The sequence below is a fragment of the Myxine glutinosa genome, chromosome 1 (assembly GCF_964187855.1).
Source record: "Myxine glutinosa chromosome 1, kmMyxGlut1.1, whole genome shotgun sequence".
NCBI lineage: Eukaryota > Metazoa > Chordata > Myxini > Myxiniformes > Myxinidae > Myxine > Myxine glutinosa.
Window position 1 is genome coordinate 202,756,355 of NC_136261.1, and position 21,172 is coordinate 202,777,526.

At 41.6% G+C, this 21,172-nt stretch overlaps 1 protein-coding gene across 7 annotated transcripts in view; it reads left to right on the forward strand.

Annotated features, from left to right (window-relative positions):
- LOC137433361 (cell adhesion molecule 2) overlaps positions 1–21,172 on the forward strand; it is a 372,982-nt gene that overhangs the window by 214,839 nt on the left and 136,971 nt on the right. For all 7 annotated transcript variants that reach the window (XM_068125694.2, XM_068125699.2, XM_068125705.2 and 4 more), the window contains exons 4-5: positions 16,005–16,142; positions 18,936–19,097. In XM_068125694.2, coding sequence (XP_067981795.1) covers positions 16,005–16,142; positions 18,936–19,097 — 300 coding nt within the window. The remainder of the gene's footprint in view (positions 1–16,004; positions 16,143–18,935; positions 19,098–21,172) is intronic.

Here is a 21,172-nt window from a genome sequence, read left to right on the forward strand (position 1 = left end):
ACATACATTTTCAGCATTTATCACATTACCCTCAGAGTATTCTGAAGGTGGGGGAGGTTGAGGAATTTTCTCAACTGGAGGAAACTGCTGAGGAGGAGGTCGCGCTCCACCATAACCTTCACTAACCACTTGAGCGAAGGTTGGAGGACCGGCCAAGACCTTATCAGGCTCGCTGAGGTCGCTAGAAGGTGGGAGGGTTCTTTTCCTGGTTCTCTGTTTGTCTACAATGGGGTTTGCATCAGCACCATCCATACTGTTTACATCATCGACAACGATCTCAGTAGAGCCCTGCTGTTCATCACCATTCAGGCTAGTGACTCTATCTGTGGACTTTTTCGGGCACGAGTCCTTTAAATGACCATATTGACCACACTCAAAACAAACTAGAGACTCTGTGGAGACAAAGACCCGATAAGTGTGACCTTCGACCTTGAAGGGCAGTACCGCATTTAAAGAGGTTACACCACGCGGTAAAATCATATAAACAAAATGACGAAAGGACATGACGTGTTTTAAACGGTTATTTTTTCCTCGTACAGGAACCATTGTAACTGAAGAGACGACAGAACCAAGTTTGTTTAGTTCAGTAACCAAGTCTTTGTTCTTAAGGAAAGGAGGAGCGTTAGAGAGAGAAACCCGAACTGCCGGCGTGTCGAGTGGACATACCTGAACAAACACGTCGGGAGCAAAGAAGAGCCCGTGCTCGACTATTTGAGCAACCATGGGCACAGTGGAAACAAAGATTACCACGCGTTTATTCATGCGAGAAGCCGCTTTTACATTATCCAAACCGATTAACTCTCCGACCTCAAGGATAATGGCCTCCACATCGATTCCCGACGGAGGTGAGCAAACTAACCCATGCTTCCGGGTTAGCGCTTCAAGAGACGTGTAACGAGAGCTATCCGCCATCGTTTGCACGTTTAAACAAAGGGTAAATGTATAAAGGGTTAATGAAGCCAAAAAGCTCCAGTAAACAAACGAAAAATAAAAATATTTACGAAAAAAGAAACGGAAAAAGTATTATGATTTGTAACACGAGGCGAAAAAAACCCCGAAGAGGGAACCGCCCTAAGGGGGAACCTTTACCGGTTTCACCACGTGTGCTCTCTCACTTTCTCACTCTCAAGAGGGGGGGGGGGAGGGATGATAACGTGGAAGGGTGACACACAAAAGACGGAACAAAGGTGAGAAAAGGGTAAAGATACAAACCACGAGCACGGAGCTCCAATGCCAAGACACGAACAGACGCCATGACACCGCACCCAGCGCACCGAGAGAGAGAGAGAGAGAGAGAGAGAGAGAGAGAGAGAGAGAGAGAGAGAGAGAGAGAGAGAGAGAGAGAGAGAGAGAGAGAGAGAGGAGAGAGAGAGAGAGAGAGAGAGACTCTGTTTCTTCCTTTTATTACAAGAGTACAAAAAATCAGTTATGTTCAGTCACAAAGAAAACAAAACACAATAGAATGGTCTAAAGGAAAAGTTATTATCAAATCATCATCATCAAGTGTGCATATGACATCATTAAAAACCCACTTTTCTTTAAAACATGTTAAATTCTTGTTCATTTTAAAAAACCGGTACTCTAGCTTTAGTCTTGCATTTACAAGAGCCTTAAGGGTGAGCAGTACATCATATGACGAGTCAGAAGCGTTTCCCATTTTTTTCTTCCTGGATTTGTAAATTGCAAACTTGGCCTGGCCAATTAAAAAATTCATTAAAACCACATTTCTAAGGGAAGACGGTCCTAAAACACCATAAATAAGAACATTGTGATTGAAGAGGGAACCAAGCTTCACAAAGCGTTCCTGAAGGAATGTAAAAAGAGGTTGCAATCGTTCACACTCAAGGTATATATGCGGTAGGGTTTCAATGGATGCACAGAAAGGGCATAGATTAGAGTTAGCAGTAGAAAACCGGTTCAGTAAAACATTATAAGGTAAAATCCAGTGTACAAGTTTCCATTGAATATCTCCAAAATACTTTGGAGTAGGCAAGAGATAAAAACTTCGCCAATTGGGGCAATTGGGGGGTATTGGGGGTAAAACATCCCGCCATCGAAGCCTCGGGTGCTCAGAAAATGTTTTTGCGTATAAAATTTTAACGCACGCGTTGTACAAAGTTTTCTTTGGAAAGGCGGGAAGGGATAATGCAGTATCATCAGGGCTGTTCAGGCCAGGGGACAGATTAAGTGGCGGGCTGAAGACTAGGAGTTTGGGGAAGTCACCCGCTGTTTCCTCGGGGGAAGGGCCAAGTTCCTCGCAGGTATTACGATACGTTGTGGATATCCCTTGAAGGAACCGAGAGATGATCCTGACAGATTTTATTCCGGTTTTTTGTGCCACAGCGGCAGCACTCAGCCAGCAGCTCCCAGACTCTGTCATGAGGTCTTTCATTCGCAGCAGCTTGGCATCAACAAAACGTTGAACGAGTCCCCTATTATTCAAGCTGTTTTCCAGGAAGGGGTTGTAGCATAGGGGCTCATTCAACAACATTTCCATGTTGTATGTTGCCATTTCACGGGAAAAGGACAGGGCTTGCCAGGCGTTCATCACCCCTTGGTAAAAGGTGGGCAGCAAGGATGAATCGATTTGATGAGGGTTCATCAAGAAAAGTTCTCGGTCGTAACCCAGCTTGCATGTAAGCTGCAATATGCAGTTAGCCAGAGGCCTCCAGAGTAGGGCTTCATCTCCATATACAAGTTGGCGCACGATATGAAGCTGGAAGACCATAATCCAGCTGCGGATATCAATAAGACCTTGGCCACCTTCAGTGAGTGGTAAGTATGCCACGGGGGGTTGGAGCCAGTGTTTCCCGCTCCAGAAAAAGTCGACAATGCTCTTTTGCAGTGTAATAAGAAGGCTCCCGGGCGGTTGTAGGCATATCATCTTATGCCATAGCATAGAGGCGACAAGATTTTTAATGACGAGAGTACTTCCGCGGTACGAAAGTTGAGAAAGAAGTCCTTTCCAGCGGGCCAGTTTTGCCATTACCTTGTCCGGTAATCCCACCCAGTTCTGCTGCTCAAAGGTGTTGTCTCCTAGGAAAATACCGAGGTATTTAATGCCACTTTTCTGCCAGTTCACTCCTGGTAGGACAATTGGCGGGCAATCTCCAGGTCCTATCCAAAGGGCTTCACTCTTCTTCCAGTTTACCTGGCCTGAACAAGCCTGACAATATGTCTTTAGTGCCTGAGCCACCGCAGTGACGTCAGCACTATTTTTTATATAAATACAGACATCATCTGCATAAGCAGAGACTTTTAGCGGTGTGGTAAGAATTGATCCAGTGAAGCCAGAAATGTGCGTACGTAATTGGAGCAGAAGAGGTTCGATGGCAAGAGAGTATAAAAGTCCAGATAGCGGGCAACCTTGCCGTACTCCCCGTTGTACAGCAATGGGGCTACACAATACTTGATTAATTTTAAGAACACTGGATATATTACAATACAAAAGTTTAACGTACGAGATAAAAATAGGTCCAAACCCAAAATTCTCTAAAACTCTAAAAAGGTACATGTGGTCAATACAGTCAAAGGCTTTTCCTTGGTCAATGAAAAACAGACCAACATTCATATTAAAATTGTTACAAAACCGAATGGTATCACGGATAAGAAAGATATTATTAAAAATAGTACGTCCAGGGATACAAAAGGATTGATGTTCTCCTATTAGTACATTCATAAAAGGTTTCATTCGATTAGACAAGGCTTTGGCTAAAATTTTATAATCCGTACATAAAACAGAAATAGGACGCCAGTTCTCTATAAGTTGAGTGTCCGCTTTCTTAGGAATTAAGGTGGTGACTGCTCTCCGGCAACTCCACGGCAGTTGTCCATCCTCTAAACATTCATTCAATACCCGCAGTAGGTGAGGTCCAATGGCGTCCCAAAAAAACTGGGAAAATTCGCTAGTCAGCCCATCCAGTCCAGGGGCTTTATCAGGTTCCAAGGCCTTCAAGGCAGCGGTGAGCTCAGGTAACCTAAGAGGATCCTCCAACTGCTGCTTCTGATCCTCCGCCAATGTTGGAAGGTTAGAAACAAGTTCCGATATTGCATCCTGGTTAGTGTCATGCCGCATAAACCGTTGTTTAAAATGTTTCCGGGCACATTCCCTGATTCTGCCATCTTCATAAAGGAGTTCCCCATCATGGAGCAAGCGTGTAATCATTGACGAAGAGGCCCCCCTTTTAAGGCTGAAGAAGCATTTGGTTGGAGCATCAAGGTCGTGTATGTACCTCATCTTCAGGCGCAATAAGGCATTTTGTGCTCGCCTTTCGGATATGGAATTCAGTAAGGCCGTTTTTCCATGCATTTGTTGCCCCATTTCCTGGTAGCTCACACTTGCAGTTCCCTGAAGCTGTTCCTGTAATTCCAGGATTTCATCTTCAAGTAAGGTTGTGGTTTTTCTTTCCTCTTGAACACCATACGCACGATATTGTTGGCAGAACAGTCTGATGTGCGTTTTGGCATTATCCCACCATTGTCTGAGGTTTGAGAAATTCCCTTGGGAGGCAACTAGAATATTCCAAATTTCCGGAAAAATGTCCTTAAAGGTACTATCATCAAGTAAGTTGTTATTAAATTTCCAAAAAGCACTCATGTGTTTCGGGCAGGGGGCAGAAATTTTGAGAAATGTTGCGCTGTGGTCCGAGAATCCTGATGGGCAAATTTTGGATGACAGAACGAGGCGTTCAAGTGGAGGATTAATATAAAACTTGTCCAAGCGAGCAAGTACAATATTACCCTGAATGCATCGACACCATGTGTATGGCCTGATTGATGGGTGCTGTACCTGCCATATATCTGTCAAATTCATTTGTTTTAAAAATTTGGTGAGAGGGATTGTGGAGGCAGGATGGGGCTCTGCACTGTTCCTGTCTAGTTGGGGTTGGAGGGTGCAATTAAAATCTCCACCAATACAAACATGATTGTCTTGGTTTTTTAGGGCGTTTTGGCTGTCGAGGGACGTTAGGTGTGTCCCAAGGTCATTAAAAAACCCTCGCCGAGCTACAGGCATACTTGGGGCATAAATATTAAAAATAGTATAAAATTTTCCACAGTAGTGGAATTCTAGGGATGCTAGGGATCCCTTGTGTATTTCGTCGAATTTAAGCGATGAAGGTGAAAAGGAGGGGCTAAGAATTATTGCGACACCGCCTTTGCGGGAGTCACCGTTACTAAAAAAGGACAGGCCGGGGAAGAGCCTACACCATTCTGCGACACAGCAGTCGTTGGCATGGGTCTCTTGTAAGAGGGCAATGTCGACTTTCTTCTGTAATAAAAAATCCCTTACTTGAACTTTACGGACAGAGCTACATCCTCCGTTAATATTCAGGCTACAAATGGAAAAACTCATTACAGCTACAAGGAGGAGTGACCACCACTCAATTTTTTGATAGCAGTTCATTCTTAGCTTTTTGCAACCACTTCTTTAAACGGTGACGTTGGGAGGAATTGAAATTAAAAACGTGGGGCCGTTTTACCATCAATCTAGCGGAATGTATAAAATCAGGTAGCTCCGGAAAAAAGGTTTCTATAACAACATTCCTTTTTCGGAATGTGTCCTTAAGAAACCTTTTTATCTCGGAGGGAGGGATTGGAGGGGTTTCTTCTTCCTTAAGGCTACCACATTCACTAACAGAGTCATCTATATCAGATGGCTCAGATGGTGTGTCACACTGGTTTTCATCATTTATCTCCTCACCGTCATCACATCCCTCAACGTTATCGGATGGGGCATAGTCCATAGAGGGAGGGGACGGGGAGGGAGAGAAATGAGCCATCTTCGGGGGAGGGGGAGGGGTACTAATTTTTGCGGTTCAACCATATCAGTTTCTAGGTCAGTAGATAAGGGCGAGGATTCATCCACATCTATGTCCTCCAATACCGAGAAACGATTTTCTGTGACGAGGGACAAATCTAGGGCAGAGAGGAGGGGCTGTCGGTTTTCAGTTGTAGGTTTTTTAAAGAGATGACCGTTTTCATCTGTTGTTTGCAGATGTCTTTTTCCTTTTGGGCAGACTAATTGAAACTCGTCCTGGTTAGTGGGAAGAGATTGCAAGGGTTTGGGGGGAGGGGGGGGGGGACGGGGGGCGTGATCATCGGGAGGGGATTTCCATCGGCTACCACGGCGAGAGAGGTAGGATCAGTTATAGCAGGCAACAAGCTGTGATTGGACAATGTCGCCTGGGGGGTGAGGTCTATCGTTAGCAGGAGATGGCTGCAATTAGATCCTTCAGTAGAGGGAGGGCCCCTGTTTCAAGGGGAGGGGAAGGGGGTACGGCGGGGGGGTTTGGATCGGTGGTAGGAAGGCTTGGGTCGGTGGTAGACAGATTGGGATCAGTGGTGGTAAGGCTTGGGTCGATGGTGGGAAGGTTCGGGTCGGTGGTGGGAGGGCTTGGGTCGGCGGCGGGAAGGCTTGGTTCGGTGGTGGGAGGGTTTGGTTCGGTGGTGGGAAGGCTTGGGTCGGTGGTGGAAGGGTTTGGATCGGTGGTGGGAAGGTGGGGGGGTTGCTTATTCCCGGTTCGGAGGGGAGGTTGTACTTGTGGAGAATTCTCTTTTCGGGGGCAGTCATGCTTAACATGCCCAAATTGTCCGCAGCCAAAACATTTTAGAACGTTGGTGGACACGTAAACTGTATATTCGTTCTGTTGATGTTTTAATTTTATTATAAGGTTTAAATCCTTCTGGGAATTTTTTTAAATCATAAACACTTGCCGCCGGAATGAAACCACGTGCCTTAAATCGTTGTTTCGTGACCCGAAGGGAATCATGGAAATACGAGACATGATGGTACCGTATCGGGACAATTCTTTAATTAGTACATTGTCGGATACAAATGGGGGGCAATTGGATATCACGACTTTTATCGCTGGGCTATCTAGTGGGGAAATCATAACAAATAAATCTGGATCGATTGTCAAACCCTGTTCGACAATTTGTGGGACACAATCCACGTCGGACAAAAAAATACGATCCGCTTGTTCATCCGCGAAGCGGCAACAACCTTGTCGATCCCGACAACACGACCGGTTGCGAGGACAACGTCCTCGACACTAACCTCACGTTCCGGAGGTGCACAAAAGAACCCGTGCTTACGGGTCAGGCTCTGAAAGGCCATAAATCGAGATAGTGCAGCTGCCATGCTGGAACAGCTGCACTTACAACCCCTCCCCAACTCGGGGAGGGTGAATATATAATATAATCTTCCCTACCCGAACTCCGGGAATGGGAAGTAATCAGACCTCTCCGATTTCCCTAACGTCGGAAAAGGGAGGCAACAAAACAAACTGAAGGAAAGATAAACGAAAGGAAAAAAAGGAAATAGAGGTTTAAGATGAAGGAGCAAACACCGATCGGGCGACGCCCAAAAACGGCGAACCCTTACCAGCGATCACCCTGTGCTCTCCGGCTCTCTCTCCCGTCTCAACGTATATGGGAATCACCAGGAAGACTCCACGAACAGGCACAAGGACACAGAGGGGGGAAAACGGGGGGGGGGGGGGGGAATGGAGCAACAACACAGAGCACTCACAGGCCTCCACAAGCAGACGCCATGACAGTACAACCAGCATACAAATGGCCAGCAGGTGGCGAGAGAGAGAGAGAGAGAGAGAGAGAGTGTGGGTGTGGGTGGGAGAGAGTGGGAGAGAGTGGGAGAGAGTGGGAGAGAGTGTGGGAGTGTGGGTGTCCTTGAGGTAGATTATCTCATGAAGACCAGGTACCTTGTGGAATTGCTGTCCTGGGTCAAAACCTCTTGTATCCTTGAAACTGTTGCACGATCCCTGAAATATTTTGCATTAAATTCACGATTGTTTGTCCAAATTGCTTTCCGTAGTTCCTCTGGAGGTAAGTTGAAAGGTGACTAAAATAATTATTTCGAGCCCCTACCTGTCTGAGTAACTTATTAAGTCTGAATTTGAACAGTATTTTGCCTTGAATTTAAGAGCTTTTACCTCATTAGACATTACTCAGATTACTCAGCCTTATTGATTATTATTATTATCAGACTTATTGATTATTATTATTGATCAGATTAGATGTATTATTCAATAAACCTATTCATTATAGGACATCCTTTGAGAATTTAATCTGAGTTTTGTTGGTGATTGTAGAGCTTAGCAAAATCAATTCAGTTGTGAATATGGTGTGATCCTTTTGGGGTTTTCTCATCTTCATGATTCAGTTTACCTTGGAAGGTGTTTGTCTCTTCTGGTTTGTTTCCTCTACAATATCTGGAGAAAAAAAAAACGTTATTGTTAACAAAAAAGTGACAAAAACTGCCAGTTTGTTCCTCAATTTTTATGTTATTCATCTTTTCCTCTTTGTGTCGGAGCATGTCCCCCTTTTTACCTCCGCCACCTAAGGTGGATGGAGGTTATGTTTTCACCCCTGTCTGTTTGTTTTTTTGTTACTTGTGAAAATTGAAAAAAATTCAGGTATATCGGTTGGTCCTGTGCGTTATTCTGTCTGTTTGTCTGTCTGTCTGTATATCAGTCGCATACAGGTCACAATGTGGACGAGTTGGTTAGGTGACAAGAAGAAGCCAATTACATTTTGGTTCCGGATCCAAATTCAGATCCGGCCTATCTGTGGATACAAAACATAAACTGTTCAGCCTGGCGGAGGTATGCGCTCTACCGAGTGCCGTTCTAGTTCTTTTTCTTTTTACCCCACACACATAGTGCAGAGCGGGGTTAAACAATTGGTTCACTCTGTCTGTCTTGCAGTCTATTTGTATGATCGAGGAACAACTTCGTCTAAATTGAATTTTATATTTTGAAAAAAAAAAAACCCATGAATTGGAACAAGAATCTGCAGTTCAGCAGTACGTTGACTGAATTTGGCAAATTGTACGTAGTCTCATCTTGAGCACACATGCACATTCATGATAAAGCAATTACTTCAGTCAGTCTGGCGGTTCAATGAAATTGAAAATCATTCCAAAAAGGAAACTTACTGTTTTGGGGACATCAAAAAGAACACAAACAACAGGCACAAATGACTAATTTAATGTGCCAAAATAAGGTGGTGTAAAAGACGCTGCATTAGCAGCGGTAAACCACCAAACAATTGCCTTATTTTGGGGTTTTTTCTAAGGCCTTTAAAACATATTTTATATCATTGCATTATATACTTGATCACTTTAGAACACAAATCACCTCATTTGCACTTCCAAAAACTTTCAGTTTAGCAGTACCTGGTCAAAACCATACGCCGTCTCAACCAATCAAATTTGCAGCGCACTCTAAGGGCAGAGTTGGCAGAAGATTCACCTCTGGACTGTTCCGTTTGACCAATTGGCTTCATATGGTTGTCATCATGCCTGTTGTTCAAAGTTTACGAACAAAGCTAATATAGATCCTACTCGGAAACGCAAAGCTATAGTTTAAAAGACCATTCCTACGTCTGTTTTATCAAGACTGCTGGGGTAAGGTTTTCTATGAACTCTGTAGTTTTGACGTGAAATAAGCTCAGAATTTTTTACTGCACCTTTTGAAGGGCAGGAGATGTTGTTCACTCCCGTGGTTCAAGATCTCTCAGGAAATGTCAAATCGAAAAAAAATCAAAAACATTAGTATGATCATTTTCAACACTCACTGTTTTGTAAAATGTTTGAAGAATTGCTCTTGCTTCAGTATTTATTTCCTCTTATGGACAGAGTTTACACTGGTATGGATATAAGTGAATAGGCATGTGAACCTGTTCCAAATCCTGTCCAACCAATCCATTTTCCCCAATGAGATTGTTATTCTGTGGAAGTCTAACCTGCTGTTGTCAGTTGAAATTTGTACAGTTACAAGATATGAGGGGATCGATTCTCGTAATCTTAAAGGCATTTGTTTGAAAAAGATTTGTGAACCTGCTGAATTACAGTGCATTCAGAAAGTATTCAGACCCCTTCACTTTTTTCACATTTTGTTATGCTGCAGCTTTATGCTGAAATCGTTTAAATTCATTTTTCCCTCATCAATCTACACTCAATACCCCATATTGACAAAGAGAAAACAAGATTTTAGTAAGTTTTGCAAATTTATTAAAAAGAAAAAAACTGAAATATCACATTGACATAAGTATTCAGACCCTTTGCTATGACACTTGAAATTTAGCTCAGGTGCCTCCCATTTCTCTTGATCATCTTTGAGATGTTTCTACACCTTGATTGGAGTCCACCTATGGTAAATTCAATTGATTGGACATGATTTGGAAAGGCACACACCTGTCTGTATAAGGTCTCACAGCTGACAATGCATATCAGAGCAAAAACCAAGCCATGAGGTCGAAGGAACTGCCTGCAGAGCTCAGAGGCAGGATTGTGTCGAGGCACAGATCTGGGGAAGCCTACAAAAAAAATTCTGCTGCATTGAAGGTTCCCAAGAGCACAGTGGCCTCCATAATTCTTAAATGGAAGAAGTTTGGAACAACCAGGACTCTTCCTAGAGCTGGCCGCCCGGCCAAACTGAGCAGTCGGGGGAGAAGGGCCTTTTAAGAGAGGTGACCTAGAACCCGATGGTCACTTTGGCTGAGCTCCAGAGATGCTGTGTGGAGATGGGAGAAACTTCCAGAAGGACAACCATCACTGCAACACTCCACCGATCTGGGCTTTATGGCATAGTGGCCAGACGGAAGCCAAATAGTTCAATCATGGTTTCATCAGACCACAGAATCTTGTTTCTCACAGTCTGAGAGTCCTTTAGGTGCTTTTTTGCAAACTCCAAGCGGGTTTTCATGTGTCTTTCACTGAGGAGAGGCTTCCGTCTGGCCACTCTGCCACGAAGCCCAGATCGGTGGAGTGTTGCAGTGATGGTTGTCCTTCTGGAAGTTTCTCCCATCTCCACACAGGATCTCTGGAGCTCAGCCAGAGTGACCATCGGGTTCTTGGTCACCTCTCTTACCAAGGCCGTGCTCCCCCGATTGCTCAGTTTGGCCGGGCGGCCAGCTCTAGGAGGAGTCTTGGTTGTTCCAAACTTGTTCCATTTAAGAATTATGGAGGCCACTGTGCTCTTGGGAACCTTCAATGCAGCAGAGATTTTTTTGTAGGCTTCCCCAGATCTGTGCCTCGACACAATCCTGTCTCTGAGCTCTGCAGGCAGTTCCTTCGACCTCATGGCTTGGTTTTTGCTCTGATATGCATTGTCAGCTGTGAGACCTTATATAGACAGGTGTATGCCTTTCCAAATCATGTCCAATCAATTGAATTTACCACAGGTGGACTCCAATCAAGGTGTAGAAACATCTCAAAGATGATCAAGAGAAATGGGAGGCACCTGAGATAAATTTCAAGCGTCATAGCAAAGGGTATGAATACTTGTGTCAATGTGATATTTCAGTTTTTTTCTTTTTAATAAATTTGCAAAACTTTCTAAAATCCTGTTTTCTCTTTGTCATTCTGGGGTATTGAGTGTAGATTGATGAGGGGAAAATGAATTTAAACGATTTCAGCTTAAGGCTGCAACATAACAAAATGTGAAAAAAGTGAAGGGGTCTGAATGCCTTCTGAATGCACTGTATTTTATTCAGCTCCTCCATGAGCCTAGACCCTTCTTTAAAATAATAACAATTTAAAACCTGCAAATAAGAGTGTTGTTTTTGGTGGGGTTTCCTTTACTGGTCTGTAGTTGATTGATGCAGGTAAAGAAATTGTAGGTTCGAATGTGGGATAACATGAGATGGCAGTGAATGACCTGCTTGGAGCCCTGGAGGGAAGAGAGGGATACAACAGCCTCTGGAAGGCGGTTCCACATATGGAGGAAGCGAGGAAAAAAAGAGTTGAGGTGTATAGTCAGCCTGGATTTTGGAGGTTTAACCAGAATAGCGTTACTGGAAGAATGTGCATTCTGGAGTTGTTGGGGAGAATCAGAGGGCTGAATGAGCAAAGGCAGCTAAACCAGATGGAAACAGAGGCCACTGAACTTCCTGCGATGTGGGAGCAACAGGCCTTGTGCTTCGACCTCATTGCAGGACATTCCAATAATGTTGAGAGCTTTAGATTCCATAGAATCCAGGAGAGATGGATGTGACGTTGCGGCAACAGTCCATAGGGGAGGGCAGTACTCCTTTGAGCTAAAAGCCTTATAGACTGTGAGTAGTTCTGATTTTTCAGTGAAAGACCTGGAATAACAGAGGATGCGCAGTGTTGTCTCAAACTCTTCCACAAAACTCTTACTCCTTGCAGTAGTTTCTTCTTGTTGATCCAGACCTTTGGCTTATCATCAGCATTGTTGGTGCAAGTTTCTTTCTCATATATTTTTTGTGCAGAAATAGGCTCATTTTTTAACATTACCGTAACATTTGGCATTGCCTTAGGGCTTAGATAGACAGACAGACATAGTCTCTTCAGCTGATATCAACAAATTATTCTTGTGGTTGATTGATCTCCAAACTTTGTCCAAAGGTTTTACGACAGGATTTTTGTAGTTAAAAATAATGATGTTATTGTCCCTAAATATATACACAAGCCACATGTTTACCAATGATCAGCAGGATTCTCTAAGTGCTTTTACTATTAGCCATAATGCTGAGACATTGAAAGCTGATAAATTTCAACACCCCTGCAAAGTGGTGTTCAACTGTTCTAAGATATCTCCAGCTGTTATGTTGGAAAAAAAACAATTAGAGATTTTACCAAAAGTAACTTGTTAAAAATCTGAACTACAGAAATGAAATCTATACTTTTCTACCCACCTTTTGGACTATGAATCTTATATCTGCTTACATTTGATACTTTTTACTTAGTTTTGCAAGATGACTAATTATTACTTCTTTACTGGCCCCAATGTAATCCCACCTTCTTGTGGAATCGGCCACAGGAGGATGATTGGCACAGGTCTTTCATAAACCGGTTGAGCAGGTTTGATGTTCGACTCGAGCTGTTTGGGGCAAGAATTTGTAATTTGTTCAAGGTGCCAGTGATAAATCATCTACTCTTCATGAAAGATACTGTGGGATCTTTAATACCATCTATTCCTAGCAGATGGGTCCCAAGCTTAGCATCCATCCAAGGGAAAGCACACATTGTGATCCAATGCCCTGCTGTGAAGCACCAATCCAACGGTTTACATTTGGGCCAAGAATCGAACCCAGACCAGACAGCTCAAGGGTAAATGCGCCCACTTTTCTCAAGATAATTTGTCCATATGTCTTACATTTTCTGAAGATGGCAATTTCAATGAATAATAGTCACTTATTTTCTATGGCTATCACAAATGTAATCATCATAAATGTGTTCCCCGTGCAGCCAAGTATGCAGGTTCTTTACACTTCCCTAACAACGTATTTCCCATTTATCTCCACTTCTTGAAATCCAAACTTTTAAACTTCAACAGGCTAATAAAATAAATATTATATACAAATTATTGTTGTTTTATACTCAATGAATTTTTTTTTTAAAGATATATTTATACATTTTATTTAGATTTATATCTATATATATATATATATATATATATATTATAGATTTATTTATATTTATTAATATTTATATATTTATGTATTTATTACCTCCGCCACCAAAGGTGGATGGAGGTTATGTTTCCACCCCTGTCTGTCTGTTTCTTTGTCCGTTTGTTTGTGAATAAGATATCTCAAAAAGTTGTGGATGGATTCGGACGAAATTTGGCAGTGATGTAGCATATGTGACAAGGACCAAATTATTATATTTTGGTGAAGATCCGGATCCGGATCTGGCTAGTAGAATTTTTAAAGCGATTCTTCACCATTGGGAGATGGGGCCAAAAACTATACATACGTAGCAGGATATCTCAAAAAGTTGTGGACGGATCATTTTGATTAAATGTGATTCTTTATTGTGATTTTCTGGTCTACTCTAGGATACAAAACGTAAACTGTTCACATGGTGGAGGTATGCTCTCTACTGAGTGCTGTTCTAGTTATATTTATATATTTATATTTATATAATATTTATATATATAATAATTTAAGTATATTCATTTATTTACAATTATAATTATTATACAAAATATTATATGCAAAATATTATATACAAATATAATATAATATATATATATATATATATATATATATTTATAGAAAATGTTAGTGTTATGAAATTGCATCCCATTTAATAAATGTTCAAATACTTCCTGAAAAGTATTGATTATTATTAGTGAAATTTTAATTTTTTTATTTAATTCTTATTTTAATTCTGAAATTTTAAATTTAATTCTCTTTTTTTCCTGTTATTTATTTATTTTTACCCTGGTGTATATGGCTCACTACATGCTGGACGATGACAATAAGAGACATTGTTTTGAATTACAAGGACATTGGTACACAATGAACAGAGGAACACAGCATCTGGGGCTTGAACCTGGAATCCAAGCAGTATGGCTTCTGTGCAAAAATAAGAACTCCAAACCAGCCGTCCCAAGTGATGTAAGCCAAAATATATTTTAACAGTAGATCCATTACCATTTGTGAATTGCAAATACATGTATAAAGATATTATAAGAAAAGCATTCAAAAAAGCAAAAATGAACAAAAAACATTTTAAAAACATATGACCCCTAATTTAAATTCACACTTTAAACCCCAATTTTTTTTATGACTGAGGAATATGATTTATATGATTGGAATATGATTTATAGCTGTGCGTGACGGACATTTTTTTTTCCAAATTCTCTATTGTTTGCATGATTTGATCTCGGACATCCACAATGGTTTGGAGGTTGCTTTTATTCACTGGAAACAGGGTTCTTTCCTGAAATTTCTCCAATGGCAAAATCAAAAGCTGTAAAAACTCAAAACAAGGTTGCACTGCCTCATTGCGTCCTAAGTATTGAATCCATTTCGACAGTTATCTGTAGTTATCACAACCAGGTTGCACTGCTTCATTGAAGAATTGATGTTGATATTAGTCTGCAGTCTGCAGTTATTCATCAAACTATTGAACCAAATTAATAACCCTTGAACTGGGGCAATTAGAGGCTTAGCTGTGTCCCAAATTACTAGCATGTTCAAGGACTTTGGAGGTAAGGGGGTAACAGAGGGGTGGGTGATCAGATCAGGAAAGTGGAGATACTTTACTGGATTGGGTAAATGATTGGCAGGTGCATTTTAACATAAATAAACGTAAGATCCTGTGGATCGGTAAGAATAATGAAAAGAAAGATTACATGATGCAAGGGGCAGTCTTGGAGCCTGTCACACAGGAGAAGGATCTGGGGTGGAAATAGATACCGAAGGTAAGCAGACAGGGCAGAGCCAGGTGGCTGTAAATCTAACAGGGCTGGCCGTTGTATCTGTAGGGGGATAAATTATGAATCAAAATAAGTCGTCTTAACAATGTATAGGAATTTAGTGAGGCCACATCTGTAATATTGTGCTCAGTTTTAGTTACCATATCTGAGGAAGGGCTGTTAGGTTGATTCCGGAGCGAACTAGACTAAGCTATGAGCAGCAGTTGAAGGAGACAGGACTTTATACATTAGAAAGGAGGTGATTGTGAGGGGATCTGATTGAGATGTTTAAATTAATTAAAGGTGTGGACAAGATAGGTACAGTGGAATTTTTCAGCAGAATGGACAGCGTTAGGACCACGGGCCATAGCTTGGGGGTAGAGGAGATGAGAGTTCCCAGTTAGGACCGTTTTAATCAGGGGTCTTAAAGTCAGAGAGTGGTTAATGCATGAAATGGTCTCCCAAGAAAGGTTGTGGCAGTAGAGAGGGTAGATAGGTTTGAATTGGTATGAGACAGAGGTATTGAAGATATATGGGTATCGGGGTATTGGCATGACTTGTAGGTAGCTTGTTTGTGGATGGGTGATGGTTTCTACGATTGATGCAGTGCAGGTATGATGGGCCGAATGGCCTCCTCCTACACCCACGTTTCTTGTGTGCATATCCTTGTTTCTAAGCAGTAGACCAAAGATCAATAAATTTGTATGTATAGTTCCTCCCACAACTTCAACTTTATACCATTGCTGTTTCATTCTTACCTTCCGATGCATCCATTTTTGTGCCCCACCCCACCCCCCCACATTTTCCTAGCCACACCTTCAGAGCCCATGCTGTCTGGCTATGAAGGACCTTTGTTCGAAGGTTCCGAGATGCTCTTGAGTTGTCAGAGTGAAGGTGGTCGGCCATTGCCCCGCCTCCTCTGGAACCACAATGGACATCCGGTCATGGGTGAGCAAACTTGCATCAGCTGAATGCACACTGTCCCCTTAATCAGTGCAATGGCTAGTTTTTATTCCACTTCAGACGATCAAAATGCGGAAAAAGCCATGTCGGTGTTTAACTCAATACCCAAGTCAACCATTGCCTTTTAGTGATGCCGACCATTTTGCAATGACAGGAATTGATGTGAAATAGCTATTCTTCAAAATGCATGAGCTTTAACATTTTTGCTTTCATTACTTGGTTCTTAAAAACAATTTCTCCACATTTTATAAAAGTTTGAGGAGTGGAGATAATTTGGGATAAGATACAGTAAGAGGAGAGGAGGGAAGATGTTTGTGACATTTGAGGATGTTGGGAGTGACACAGTCAAAAACTATGCCACATAAATTTGTATCTATAAGGCCAAATCTTTTGTTGCGGTTGCATTGTAAATTGAAGTAGGTTTTATCATTTGAATATTGATACTAACCACCAAGTTGTTAGGGTTAGGGTTGTTAGTTGTTCGTTGTTAGGGTTAGGGTTAGGGTTAGCGTGAAATTAACGTGAAGAAAGAAAGAACAGGCCACACTCACTCAGCTAGTAACCCAAACCTTATTATTTCTCTTTATTCATTCTAATTCTTGCTTCTTCTTTATTTCTCTTTCTTAATCTATCTGTCTTAGGAGAAGTGAATTCTTGCAGAAAATTTTCTGGAAGGTTCACTTGGCTGTGCCTGGATGGGTTTGAGGGTTGTGGAGTAGCGGCTGAAACCCGAATCCTATCCGGGTTCCTCCTGATGACTCCGTCTTTGCTCTTTACTTCTTCTGGTTCCTTCTGATGACTCCAATGCAGTATTTGGTTTTCCATTTCATTATCTGACCTGACTGGTAATGCTGATACTTTGGCCTTCAGGCCTTCATCAGAGAACCCAGGCTAATGCCCTAAACTTCAGCGTTACTTTCTTGCTTCCCACTCCAGATACCATATCTTTGCCAACCTGCAGTTGATAAAAGCGATCATTCGATTTGTCGACGGAGGTAGACAAACACGGGTATTGAGAACGTTTAGTATTCCTTAACCGCAGTTCGATTGACGTAGAGTGCCTCAACTGGAAGCTTCAGGATAACGATCACTTTGAAGATAAATACCAGTGAAATGCTCAGTCCTTTTTTACAAGGCAATAAAATTTCAGTCGTATAGCTCAAAACAAATGCAAGAACAAGATGTGTGTGGAGAGAGGCAAGATGGATAAAACTGCTTGGAGTTTATTAGATAGAGAGTTTGAACAATAAATAAAAATCGATAATTAAAATAAACTCTGTATGGCTTTTTCTGCCTCGGCCTGAATAAATCCGAGATGGAGAAAGTTGCAGAGGTTATTTTTATTTGCTGTTTATTTTATTCTTTCCTTCCACACTCGCCTCTAAGCTGTCTAGCCTGGGTTTGAATCCCGGACCAGCTATAAACTGTTAGTTCAGAGTTCAGTGTTTTACAGGCAGGGCGATTCATCAATGTGTGTGATCCCTCGGATGGACCTTAAACTGGGAGTCCAGCCAGCATGGGTTGGTGGACATTAAAGATCCCATGGTGTCCTTCGCAAAGGGTATGCGAGTATCGCCAGCACCATGGCCAAATTCCAATTCCTTCCCTAACTAGGAAAATGACAGGCTTGGCCAGGCCAGTTCGTGAAGACTTGGGCCAAGCTTCCTCCAGCCGACCCCACAAGGTGGGATAATATTGGCCGTTAAAGAACAACGACAAATTTATTCTTTCCTTTATTCTTTTACAAAACGACTGCTGTGGATAGAATAGTATTTTTAAAGTGGCCTCTCAATCTCAGTGGAAAACACCTTTTCACTTCACAGATGACTCCATTGTTTGCCAGAAAGTTCCTCACAGCATCCTTTGACAGGCAGGAGATGTCTTTCAGTCCTTTGTTTCAAGATCTCAGCCAAAAAAAAAAAAAATCTGGTATTTTCATTTTGAAAACACCGTTTTGTAAAATGTTCAAAGAATTGCTTTTTCTTGTTATTTTTCCTCTTCTGATGGGCAGAGTTTACACTACTATGCATGGAAGGGAATAGGAATGTGAATCTGTTACAAATCCTGTCCAACCAATCCCAGCTGTTGTACCTATATCATTTTCCCTGATGAAGTTGTTATTTCGTAGAGGTCTAACGTACTGTCTTCATTTGAAACTTGTACAGTTACGAGATCTGATGGGATCTCTTCTCGTAATCTTAAATGCGTTTTGAAATCAATAGCATTTCTCTTTGTGTTTGTTAACTCAACTGGACTATGTCCAGCTGACTTTTGGCGACATCCAGTGTCCGTCGTCCATCTGTCGTCTGTCTGTCTGTCTGTCTGTCTATCGTCTGTAAACAATTAGACGTCTATACTCTAAAAGTCACAAATATTGATTATATTTGATGAAACTTGTTATGCAGCATCTTTAAGACATAAACTAGTTTGGGATTGCATTTGGGCGTTGCACACCCAAAAATGGGCGCGGCAGGGCGGCCATATTGAAAAATCAATTTTTGTCATATATTTTTAGCACATATAAACTATATAGTTTGTGGTTCTATTATGCATATTCTAACCATATTGATATAGACTAGTTGAGTTCAGGTTCCCTGGAACCTCTCTAGTTTTTATCCTCTGTCACTTGACTAGTCTTTTATTTTAACCCCCACCCCCTTTAACCATCCCCACTCCTCTTTTCCAAGGCTTTGCTGTCTGTTTTGCAAAAGTTAAATAATGAGGTTGTGGTAAAGGCATTTTGGTCCAAATGACAAATTATTTTATTTTATTTTACAGGGAAGGAGAGAGAGGCAGTTCTTGAGGGAGGCACGGTCATGGTGATAAGCCATTTGGCGAAAGTGGTGGGGCGTGAGGATGATGGAACATCTCTAACCTGCGAGGTTTTCCACGAGACCCTTAAAACCTCTCTTGTTGCCAGCATCACCCTCGAGGTTTACTGTACGTCTACCTTCACCGTCCCTCCCTTCTGTATGCATATTGACTTTCTCTCACTGTCTAAACCTTTCAATACACATACGATTTGTGGCTCACTTCCTTGGTATTCATACAGCCAAGTCATCAAACTTGTCATCCAATAGCACTTTTTACAACTCATTTTCTTTCTGTGAAATCCTTTTCTAAAATACTCAAACGTTTCACTCAGAAATTTAATTATACAATCACACAACGTTCGTCGCACTTGTTTTTTTTTAGCAACGTACAGACTCATTATGCGAGTATTGATCATTAAGATTTAAGAGCGTGGCCTAATGTAAAATTAGAAATATATAATAAGGAGGATGCTTGAGTTTAAAGGATAAAAATGTTGTAAAGGAACAATGTTAAAAAAACAAGTAAACGAAAAAACATGTTTTAGGGCTACACACTTTTATTTTTTTAAAGTTTTAAACCAATTTTTTTTTTTTTTTTTGAAATTAAATTTTGTACATGAAAATGTACAAGAAAAGAGGACCGTGAGCCAAATTTCAGCTCTCTAGGACGTATGGAACCTAGAAAACGAACGGCTCAAATATTTGAAATAGGACAGACAAAGTTCAGATGATGAAGTTAAATAAAAGTGTGTAATAATAATAATTTTTGTTGATGCAAATCATTGACTTTTAGGTCAGGTCAAAGACTTGCTGATCATCCTCTTTATGTCTGCATTTAGTTTTTCTGTACCATAAGCGCACCATGTCAAAGTGCACTGAGATGTAATGCTGCGCAAACGACAAACATAGGCCCTCGAAAGAAAGATGATTACTATTCCAGACCAGAGGCAATAGAGGGTGAAGGAAGGGGCATGAGAGGTCACCTTTGGAGACCGGGTCAAAATAGTTGTGTAAAGAAAAAAAAAACACATTCTTCCAAAAGCATCCGGCTCGCTTCAACTCTTCTCTGCAAATGGGTGATTTGGGAGAGCTTGCAACGGTCATAACCGGATGAAATGGTCCAGTTTTAGAAATGTACGAGCTTCTTTCATATTATTCCATGTAGTTTTTCGTTTTCAAAGTTTCACATTATCCTTTTTTGCCAAAATCTCATCATACAGAATGTGCTACTTGCTTATGCCATGAGAATGGCCTGTGAACAAGTGTATGTACTCAGGAAGGCAAGTTTAACACATTAGTATGCCCTTCAGTCCAAAGCTCGGATAACGTTGGGCAGCCTGTTTAATGTTCCCTTCTGAGCACTTGCCTAACGATGATATTGCCATCCAACTTGTTTTCATCATGAGGCTTTTGTACCACATTTCATTATGTGGACGCATTAGCAAAACAAAGCAGCAGCTTGGTTTTATCATTTAATTTCCATTAAATGCTCGAACACAAGTGTCAACACAAAAGTGACGTTGTGCATTTTGTTTCACCAGAGACGTTTCACCAGCTCACCAGATTTTCTTCATTCTCAATGAGCAATCCCGCAATATATATCCCGTGATGGGGTTCTATCTCCTGCTCTTTCCTTGGAGGACTGGTATACCTCAAGGCAGTATCTTGGGATCTATCCTATTCCCTGTTTACATCAATGACCTCTCAGCCTCAGCGGAGAACACTGTTTATCAATTTGGAAATGACTCCACTCTTTGCCAGAAAGTCTGTCACCGTATCCTTGTACACCGATTTGGAGAAAAATACGAAGCTGATCAATCATTTGAAATATGTCATTCAATGCTTTTAACTCTTGCTCTCTGTGCCTACATAAAGACTATATGGCCAACCCTCCAGTTTACTGCAGCAATCAACCACTGGCAGAGGTGCATTATTTGGAGCTCCTTGGACTAACAATCTGGCATGCATTTTCTTGGGCTGATCATATATTCAAGCTGGCCTCCAGGGTAGGGAGGTTGCTTGGAACCCTTTATGAGAGCTAACCCATTCCTCAGCCATTTTCAGTTCCTAACAGTATAAAAATCCTAACAGCAGTGCCATAGAGTATGGACACGTCCTCCGTTTGCTGGCACTACAATATCTAGTTTTGCACCGCCGGAAACAATATAATGCAAGGCCAATTGGAGTTACTTCTTCTTCTTC